At 41.9% G+C, this 9,712-nt stretch overlaps 4 protein-coding genes across 4 annotated transcripts; all 4 read right to left on the bottom strand.

Annotated features, from left to right (window-relative positions):
• Position 1: 1 nt before the first annotated feature.
• On the bottom strand, positions 2 to 1,062 carry LOC114578242 (uncharacterized). The gene is made up of 3 exons (XM_028669677.2): positions 655 to 1,062; positions 236 to 527; positions 2 to 173 (listed from the first exon to the last, which is right to left on the bottom strand). The coding sequence occupies exons 1-3, from the start codon at positions 760 to 762 to the stop codon at positions 61 to 63; spliced, it is 513 nt and encodes a 170-aa protein (XP_028525478.2). The 5' UTR covers positions 763 to 1,062; the 3' UTR covers positions 2 to 60.
• A 941-nt stretch (positions 1,063 to 2,003) lies between these two features.
• On the bottom strand, positions 2,004 to 3,434 carry LOC107997731 (uncharacterized). The gene is made up of 2 exons (XM_017056558.3): positions 3,282 to 3,434; positions 2,004 to 2,930 (listed from the first exon to the last, which is right to left on the bottom strand). The coding sequence occupies exons 1-2, from the start codon at positions 3,294 to 3,296 to the stop codon at positions 2,310 to 2,312; spliced, it is 636 nt and encodes a 211-aa protein (XP_016912047.1). The 5' UTR covers positions 3,297 to 3,434; the 3' UTR covers positions 2,004 to 2,309.
• Positions 3,435 to 4,241: 807 nt separating this feature from the next.
• LOC107997147 (mantle protein-like) lies at positions 4,242 to 5,546 on the bottom strand. The gene is made up of 3 exons (XM_017055613.3): positions 5,399 to 5,546; positions 4,923 to 5,204; positions 4,242 to 4,546 (listed from the first exon to the last, which is right to left on the bottom strand). Exons 1-3 carry the CDS (start codon positions 5,411 to 5,413, stop codon positions 4,406 to 4,408), a joined length of 438 nt encoding a protein of 145 aa, XP_016911102.1. The 5' UTR covers positions 5,414 to 5,546; the 3' UTR covers positions 4,242 to 4,405.
• A 1,607-nt stretch (positions 5,547 to 7,153) lies between these two features.
• Positions 7,154 to 8,460, bottom strand: LOC107997649 (MAGE-like protein 2). Its single transcript, XM_017056438.3, has 4 exons — positions 8,304 to 8,460; positions 8,022 to 8,148; positions 7,770 to 7,939; positions 7,154 to 7,656 (listed from the first exon to the last, which is right to left on the bottom strand). Exons 1-4 carry the CDS (start codon positions 8,313 to 8,315, stop codon positions 7,516 to 7,518), a joined length of 450 nt encoding a protein of 149 aa, XP_016911927.1. The 5' UTR covers positions 8,316 to 8,460; the 3' UTR covers positions 7,154 to 7,515.
• Between the last annotated feature and the right edge of the window lie 1,252 nt (positions 8,461 to 9,712).

The following is a 9,712-nucleotide window of genomic DNA, read 5'->3' as shown; positions in this document are numbered from 1 at the left end:
GTCGGTTGCCATTCAATTTCTATATTCGTTTAATCCAACTTAAAGATAACGAGAATTTTATTACAATTGGTGATTATAATTGAGCGCATGATCGAATCGTTCGTATTGATGGGGCGAGTTGAGGTCTCGGCCTCTGAAGTCCGCATCGTTCACAGGGATATCGTCGAACGGGACTGAAAACGAGGAAAAGTTTACTATATTATTTCACAAATAGTTATTAACTTTTACTCGTTACCTCCTGCGAAAGGGTGAACGAAATTCGGTTGACCGTCGATCGGAATTCGATGATCGTAATAATCCTGCCGCACACCTTCTTCTCTCCCTGTGTTCCCTCTGCCCGCATTCTCTTCTTGCCTTCTATAATTCCCAAAGAAAGGCGCCCCGATGTGCTGATCCCCTAGTTCGTTCGGATAATTGCGCGGCTGATAAACGTGTTGGAAATTGGGAAACGAATTGGGAAAATATGGATGTTGGGGTATTCTTGGTATCCTCTTTGCTTGGCAAACGACAATCGTCGCAAGACACAACTGCAACCAGATTTTACGATGAACCGAAAGAGACAGTTGGATCGAGAATTTTCTTTACAGGAAAATTTTTGCATTTCACTGAATTGCACGACTTGATACAAAACTTAATATAAACAACGTCACTCACCAACAGACAGTACTTCATAACGAATGCCTCTGATGTCCAGCAAAAGAAATATTCAAAAGATTCCACTAGAGGATCTCCGCGCGAGTATACACGTTTTATACACGACATTGGCAAAGAATTTCGAAAACCGATGTTCGAGGAAACGAAAAGATTACACCCTCGTATCCGTCAGTTATCCGCGCAACTACACGTTTCATTGCCGCCGACTTGCGTAATAGGATTGCGGCGAATGGGTGAGGAAACGAGCGATTCATCGAAATAATCGGGAATCGAAAGCAAGACCGGCTCGTAATTAATTCCTTACATAGTCTTGGCCACCGAACTGGCGCAATCCTAGTCGACCGATAGAAGGTGAAGATATGCTGGAAATTCGTTGCCAGCGTTGAATCGTTCGAGCCAGGCTCCCAGCTTTCCTGCCACATACGCATCTATCTCGTTTCTTTTTTCTTTGCATTTTTCTTTAAATCTAGCAACTTTTATTGTCGGAGTGCATTACATCGAATCAAAAGTTAATCGCCGATCAATTTCATTTCTTGTAATATCAAGTCTACCAAACTTAGAAACGATATATATTGTGAGTAGATCACCTTGATGTCGTGGCGTAACTTTGCACGTTCACGTAATTGGAAACAGGGTGAAATGTATATGGAAAAACCTGACGATTTTAAAAGTATATATATATATCTCTTTTTCTTTGTCTCTCTTTCTCTCTTTATTTAACCTTTAACATCGATGATGAAATGGAAGCAGAAAAAACGAGATTGCCCGCGAGCAACGACCAGCAAAGTTTGCTTCTCGAGGTTGGAAAGGTTTGTCGGTGGAAAAGCGGCATCTCGAAATCGATGGAGTGGCCGAGAACCACTGTGTACACACGGCCAACGTAGAAGCAACGCCATTTCGGTTTACCAGGAATAATATCGAGGGAAAGTTTCATCGGAAAATGAGTTTCCACGAGTTTTGGATTAAGATTTCGAGAGAGAGAGAAGCAATCTCGTTGTATCCCCGATCGACTCGTAATCCTCGTGTTGCAGAAAGAGAAAGAAAGAGAGAGAGAGATCATCTGTTACGAAATCCACGCGGGTCAGCATTATTCCACGCGGTGCAAAGTTCTCGGGCGAAAAATCAGCCGGCCATCGTAACTTCGCCTTCGTAACGACTCTCCACAGAACGGAGAATGGTATAAGCTTTTAACGGAGTTTCAATCCTGCCGCTCGTTGTCGCGACGAGAGCCACTAGAGTCCTCCCAGATATCGAAGAAGCGGCAATGATTGCGGAATGAGCGAAGGAAGGAGAAAAGTTGGAAGAGGATACGTGCGGACAAGGGTGAATGGATACATTGAACACCTAGATTTCAGACAGTTCCTTCGTTTCTTTATTGTATAATTTGCGTGGCGCGATTTCGCTAAATTATCGCTCGAGTACGAACGTCGGTGGCGTCACGGCTTTAAGGCTGCCGCTTCGAGAAGTTCTCGACGGAGGGGAAGAGGGAGGGAGGAAACTTCTGCCGGTTTTCCCCCCTCCTCTTCGAGACTAAATAACTAAACAAACAAAAAAAAAAGTAAAAATAAAAAGTACGATCGAATCTTCGATCGCTGCGATTCGAATTCAACCGATCTCGTTCGAACATTCGTCCTTCGACAAATATCCTCGTATCCTTAGGGGCAGTAGGGTTTTACGGCCGATTGGTAGACAGGCGGGGAATGGACGATCGGTTGGGCGAGCTTGACGTAATTGATCTGGGGCGCGGGCACTTGGACCACCTTCGGCTCGTGATACTGGATCGGATAGGAGACGTGCGGTTTCTGGGTGATCACTTGGGTGATCGCCGGCAATTCGTATTTCTTCAGGTAAACCTTGGGCGCCTGGTACATGAGCTTCTGGTACATGGGCGCGTAGTAGATAGGCTTCTGGTAGATGGGCGCGTACGATATCATAGGTTTCTGGTAGATCGGGTAAACCACTTTCGGCTGGGCGATCGGTTTCACGATTACCGGGGCTGCCTTGACGACGGGCGGCACGATCACGGGGGGCGGAGACGGTTTCACGTAGGTGATGCTCGGTTTCGGGATGTACTGTAACGGGGCCTGCTGCACGTACGGTTTCACGTAAATCTGCGGCGGCGGCGAGTACGAGATCGGGTGCGCGTACGTCGGAGGGCACGGGTTGTAGTACGACTCCCTTTTCATCGCCGCTTTGTCCTCCATCATGCCCTCCGGCATGTGCATGCTCACGCCCGTCTCCGAGCGGACGCTCGACAGCCATATCAGGCACGGGATCTAGAGAGACGGACAAATACATGAGAATTTATAGAATTTCTACCCTTTTCCACGAAGAAGGCCTCCTCGAAGGCCACGATGACGGTAAGTGTGCCGTAAGGTTTACAAAATTAATAAAAATCGATTGATGAGAATGAGAAAAGAAACGTTGGGAATACAGTATTACGAGATTTCTCTTTCTCTTCGAGGAGAATTTCAAGAGTTATAATATCGATATTTTGATCGAATGGAACTACTTGATTCTGTGGATTTTTAAAAATTCGCGTTTCTCCGCGATTCGAAAGAGAAATTCAATAATCTCTTATTTTCGAGATAACTTCTCATAATTTTCGTCCCTCGTCCCGAACTCACCAGTAATCTGAACATGATTTCGGATCCTCTGTTGGACGGGTTATTCCACGTGGCGAACGTCGGTTCTAATGTCCCGGGCGAAACTAAAAGCGCGTCGTGCGTGTCCCTCGGTCTTATAAACTTTTGCTACCACTTAAACAGGGCACGTTTCTTGCCCGCCCGAGTCCAATGCGATACCCTTAAGCGGAGTAAAAAGCGGTCGTCGGTCGAGCCTATGATGCAAGCGGTCGGTATTTCCTGAATAAATTCTGCACCTCGGGCGGGCAGCCCTGTTATGTCGTCGTAGTTGGACACGCACGTTCGTCATTTGCCACACCGCGTCCTATCGGCTGCATTGGCCGGCCTTTGTACGAACAAAGCCGAAGGAGGCGACGGTGATTGGATCGCCTCGGGTGTCGCCTACGGAAATTCGAGAAAAAAAAAATGAAGAAAAAGGAAAAACGGTTGAAATTATTTTCCTAAACCAATTTATACGTGTCTCTCTTACCGATTTTCATCCGATCGCCACTGAATCATTCCACGATTTATCTGCTATTAAGACCTATCTGGTGTTTAACTACGACCATGTATAACTGCCTGATGGATAGATCGACGATGGTCGGTTGTTAATCAATATTTTTATAAAAGTGGAAACAGGAATAGAAATCTTGGCCAATTTTCACTTTCTCCAAGTCAGACAAATTTTGGTAGAAGATTCTTTGGTATTTTATTTTTATTTCACGAAAATTGATGTGATTTAATAGTATAATATCGCGTGTTAATTGATTGAGAATAATTAATCAAGAAGGATATAGCTCTGGATTATTTTATCAGAATCTAGATAAACAAAATTTTTATGTCTTCGTCGATTAATATAAAATATGGAAGAAAAAGGTGAACATTGCTCATTCCTTCAATGAATTGGATGATAAATCTCGTAAAAGGTAAGGAAACAATATACATTATATGTATATATATATCTATATATAAAAACAAAAACAATTTATTTCGTAAACAACGTAACAATAGATTGACTATATAACAAATCTATATACAAGTGTCATAATGCCGAAAAACTGGCATGTTTCCGTCTTCAGTTATATTTGGCTAGTCGTTCGGTTGGTTTGGAAGAATGGATACAAAAATCAGTGCTTCCAACCTCCTTTACTTTGGTGATGGAACACGTGTTTGTAGACAGGTACGTGAACTGGATACGGTTTCGGGATGGGCACCGGAAAGTGCTTTTCCACCGTCACCGGATACGGCTTCTCGACAACGTACGGCACCTGTGTGACATCAATGTCAATTATCGTTTAAATTATAGTATTTATATACACCAGAGCATCAAAGTGAGAGTAATTTAACGCTAAATTATATGGGGATTAAATTATATCCACGTCCCTCGATATTATCAAATTTCGTCGTGTTATCAATAATTCAATTTCCGTTTCAATATTCAACGTTCACCGGTTCTTTTACCCTTTTCATTTGTTCCTCTCATTGAAAACGTGAAAACGTAAATGAAAAATTAGAAAGAAGAGATTTGTTATCGCGTGATTTTTTTTTCAAACAGATATTTAGTAATTTTTTCTTTTTTTTTTTTTATTAATATTTAATAGTGTTAAAAATTTAAAATGAAAAAATCCCATCGTTCGACCATACCTTCTTCTCCACCACATAAGGCTCAGGCTTCTCCACTGGAATTTCGACGTGTTTCACGACTTCTATCGGCACTGGATGCGGTACTGGTACCTCGACTTGATACGGTTGTGGAATGGGTACCTTAATTTGCTGAGGAATGGGGACTGGAACTGGATGTGGAATAGGTATGGCGTATTTTTTGTAAACTGGAATTTCCACGGGCTTGGAGATTTCGTGGTATGTCGAGCTGCCATGATCCTCTTCGTAAGAAGCGTATACCAATGTAATTAGCCCGGCGAATATCTATAATGATATAATCGACGATATCACTCGTTAATTCGATAATAATTCTTAAGTCGCGAATGGGGAAAAATTATCGACGATATGATCCGATCTGATTAATTTTTAATCAATTTCTTTCTTTTTTTTTTTTTTTTTAACAAAGATTCCATCGATGTGGAAAAGTGGAAAGCGAGAAATCGGCGATCGAAACTTACTATAATAGCTCTCATGATCCCCGCACCTTTATCCACGCTAAAACGAAATTCTGAGCGTGCAACTCGCAGTGTTAACTCGCCACGATCACTTTGATGCTTTCAAAGTCACGGCCAAGTGCTTATATACCAACGTCACTTTCTCCCTTCTCTTCATTACTCGTTGTAGTCATTCCCACACGTACAGGATCGCTTCACGATTGTCTGCGAAGATATACTACATCTGCCTATGATCGAGTCTCTGACCATTTCTTCCTCCCAAGTTATTCAATTTTTTTCTTTTTCTTTTTCTTTTCTTTTCTTTTTTTTTCTTATTACACAGCAAGCAAGCTACTTTCTCAATTAAAGAATATATTTTCGCATTTCATTTTCTTTAATTGCCATCTTAAAATTTGGTCGATCGAGTTTTGCGTTTCGTTCATTCGTGAATTTATATTTAGGGAGCGATACGAAAGATGTGTCGAAAGAAATTTATGATACCACGAGCAGTTTTCCACGAATACCGAACCACTTTCGATTTTCACTATTTATGGCAGGAATGGAATATTATTCGCGAACAAATGGTCACGGTGAGATAGGAAGTATCTTATTTCTTCCTCGATTTTCTCGAGGATATTGAGTAATTAGACGTGTTTAATTTTATTTCTCTAGTTAGTTACAAGGTAGAGAAGTAAATAGAGTTTTAATTATGCCTAAGCGTGACTACCTTTCTAGTAGACAATCGAGAATCGAGCTTAGTCAATCGAGATACAACACAGCTCTGTCGTGGTCTAATTCGCATATTTAACAATTTGTCAATTAATGTCGGCCGCCGTGAGATCGATATCCAACACGCGATTCGAGAAGAATGTCTTTAATTACAATTTCTAAGCGAAGAATGTGTACTGCGTGGGAGGATACTTTTCATTTTTTTTTCTTTTTCAATCATTTGAACAACTGTGCGAATTTTAAGGAGACGAAATTTCCCTGATCCTCGATATAACCTCTCGACGTTTTACATTAATGCAAAACGTTCCAATAAATACAAATCATTTTTATCCGACTTTATACTCGTTCATATATCACAAATACCCTTGATAAAGAGTTTGAATTATAGATACAACGCTTACAATATACGTAGACACGAACTCGATCGTCCATCTAGATGGCGCACCAGTCACATAACATATAATCCTTCAAATCGCGCATCGATCATCTCGTTGCAACGAAACTTGCAACTTTCGAATGGAACAGAAACTTTTCCTCTCCTTCCAACGTACACATTTTTCCAGCGAAACAAGAGAGCGCGTCGCCCACAAAATGTTTCGATTCAAGGTGGAATGCCGCAGAGATGTTCATTTTATTTTTTTCCTTTTTTGACAAAGAGTAACGACGGGAGACGAGGGCGTAGACCCACGAGGGGGTGTGGTCATGGGAGAGAGAGGTCGCTTGAAAGATTAGAATTGTACACGATACTCTCGGCTAGCGGAACAGTGAAAGTGTATCTCGGAGTAAAAGTGGTTTTGCCACGGCGCGAGTGTAGGAACGCGTCTGTTGTCGGGCTCATTATGGACGAATCAAGATCGCGCAGGATTCCTAACAGCGTTTCTAGTAGATTCGTAACACCGGATGACGAGAAGAAACGAATCTTACGCGTTTCCTTCTTGCGTCTGGAACAACAGGAAGAGAGCGGTATCGTTCTTCCGGTAGACGTATTTCATCCGCTGCTGCTCTTTTCAGCAAACTGGTTCGATTATTCGATTCAATCAAGGAACAAAATTTGTGGCAATTGTTTCTCTTTCTTTCTTTCTTTTTTTTTTCAATACGATTTATTAACAAGTGTACATGTTATTTGGTAAAGAAACAAAAAGGGAGGAAAAACTTAACAAGTATAAAAAGTAGTAACAAAAGTATCTGCAAATACTTATAAATAATATCTTCGTTTCTTTCTTTTCCTCTTTTCGATTTTTTGAGATTCTCTCTTCGCAAAAGAAAAGAAAAAAAAGAAAAAAACGATCGAGACGACGAATGGATTTTCGTTGAAATTAAGCAAGTTTGGATTTCAGGTGGAAAGAAACTCTCTTGTAAAACGATCACTCCGTGGAAGAAACAATCCCCGGGCGAGTAATAGGAGGATCACCTTAGTGCCATCCTTTGCCCTTTGAAGTGTAATGGAATACGTGCTTATAAACTGGCACGTGAACTGGATACGGCTTGGCGACCGGAATGGGAAATTTCTTTTCGACGTAAACTGGATACGGCTTCTCCACCACAAAAGGTACCTGGGAAACGAAATTACACGTTACAACGATACACGATTTAGTTATTAATTTTCTTTTTTCTCTTTTTTCTCGCACGTTCCTCGGATTTAATCCCACGTTTCTTTCTTACTCACGTGCTTCTCCACGATAACAGGTTCCGGCTTCTCGATCGGCACCTCGACGTGCTTCACGACTTCGACCGGGAAAGGGTGCGGAATTTCGACGGGGACCTTTTGAGGTTGGGGAATAGGAATCTCGATCTTCTGCGGGATCTCGACCGGCACGGGATGAGGAATCGGGATCGCTGCAATATCGCATATCGACGAATACATCATTTAACGTAACTCTTTTTAAATATCCATAATATCACTCCCCTTAATATTTACCATATTTCTTGTATATAGGAATTTCCACTGGTTTAGTTTTCTCCTCGTAGGTGGAGCTTCCATGATCCTCGTCGATGTATCCCGCGGAAACGATTCCGGACGCCAGGGCGAGACCAAAGAAGGCGATCTGCGAACATTCGGATAATTCTCTCTGCTACTCTTTTCCTTTTCTTTTTCCCCAATTCTCTAATTCATTCAAATCTCGCGGTTAATTTTCATTCGATCAGAACGAAGAGCATCGTTTATTCAGATTTAATAAAACAATCGTCACATAAATCTTACGATATGATTCATAGTTGTTGGTCGCTTCCAACGAAGGGTGTATATTGTTTAAGCACAAAACGTTGAGTGTCTACTACGGAATAGAATATCCCGAGCTTATATAGTAACATCGATTCCACCACCTTTCACTCGATTCCGTCCCGCTAGAGTCCCGACCCTTTCCAGGATATATCGGTACACCGGCCAACCATCGATCCAAACTGCGCTACACCTCGTACGTACTATGAATATGGGAAACGTTTCATTTTCCATTGACCGCTCTCCGTCTACGGTTAACCGGAAGACGAAATTACGTGTATTTACGGGCCGAGCGGGAAGTGTAAGTTATCTCGCTCGGGTAATACTTTCTTTTCGATGGATCACGCTCGAAATGTATCGCAATCGTTTCGACGGAAGATATTCCTCGATGCGACATTCTTAAAATTTTCTTGATAAGAATAGTAATTTAACTTGGTATCGCAACGAAGAGATTACGCTCGTCTCGCGCGCGAGAAAAAGATTAATTTAAAAATAAGAAACGAATCTAAACGAAAATCCATCATTACTATTTTGAATAATAATAATGGGAAATGAGAATACGGAGCACACCGCGGGGAAGAATCTTTTTCGACGACTTGCGGTAAAGCGGAAGATCAAACGTGACTTCGGATGCAACCGCAAATTTACCGGAAACGAATGCGGCGAACAAAAATCTTGAGGGATATTTCCGTCTGGATCCGACGAGGAATTCGAAAGGAACGGGATGGCCGTATTTAGAAACGGTTTGAAAGGATCGAATCGATGAACCTCGCATAAATTATCACACGTCGTTCCACGCGTGGTTGGAATCTAGCGTGGCTGGCAAGGTTGATCGGGATGCGCTCGAGAGTCTGATGAAGGCCGATTCGATTTCTTCGATTTCTTCGCCTGATCGATCAGTCATGGTCGTTTCCGTTCTGCGAATCTATGATATATGCCGGAAGTGAAGGTGTACCGGCGTAAACAGACTCAAAGCGGATCAAAGTTTTCGGGTCGACGAAATGAAAGTCCAAACGCGTTCGCCGTGTGAAAGGACTGTCGATGAAAAGAGAGAGAGAAAAAAAGGAAAAGAATCGATCTGATACGCCGATCGTTGCTCCCGTAAAAATTGTGATTTTTTTTTATCGCAAAGAAGGGATACGTGTGGAGAGAGAAGAAAAAAAAGCATGCTTATCTTTCTCTTCGATCTAGATTCTACGTTTCATCCGAAAGTGAGAGGGTAAATTGTTGAAATACTTTCAACAATCGGATTAATCGCGAAGAAGAAAAGTGGCGAATGGAAAAAAAAGGAGAGAGACATTGTTAATTCGTGTTTTCAATTTATAGCGTGAGAGATATACGACGAAGAAGAGAAAAAAAAGTAACGTTTCTCGGCTTCTGTTCTCCATCTT

This window comes from Apis cerana, linkage group LG9 (assembly GCF_029169275.1).
Source record: "Apis cerana isolate GH-2021 linkage group LG9, AcerK_1.0, whole genome shotgun sequence".
Taxonomy (NCBI): domain Eukaryota; kingdom Metazoa; phylum Arthropoda; class Insecta; order Hymenoptera; family Apidae; genus Apis; species Apis cerana.
Note: the sequence above shows the minus strand (reverse complement) of the source record. Positions and strands in the feature narration are given on the sequence as shown.

Coding starts and splice junctions, on each gene's coding strand:
- LOC107997649 (XM_017056438.3), bottom strand. Junction 7,940..8,021: donor TCCTATATACAAGAAATATG/GTAAATATTAAG, acceptor GCGATATTGCAG/CGATCCCGATTCCTCATCCC. Junction 7,657..7,769: donor CTGTTATCGTGGAGAAGCAC/GTGAGTAAGAAA, acceptor TTCGTTTCCCAG/GTACCTTTTGTGGTGGAGAA.
- LOC114578242 (XM_028669677.2), bottom strand. CDS start 762: ATGTCGTGTATAAAACGTGTATACTCGCGCGGAGATCCTCTAGTGGAA. Junction 528..654: donor TTATGAAGTACTGTCTGTTG/GTGAGTGACGTT, acceptor ATCTGGTTGCAG/TTGTGTCTTGCGACGATTGT. Junction 174..235: donor CGTTCACCCTTTCGCAGGAG/GTAACGAGTAAA, acceptor CCTCGTTTTCAG/TCCCGTTCGACGATATCCCT.
- LOC107997147 (XM_017055613.3), bottom strand. Junction 4,547..4,922: donor CTTATGTGGTGGAGAAGAAG/GTATGGTCGAAC, acceptor GATGTCACACAG/GTGCCGTACGTTGTCGAGAA.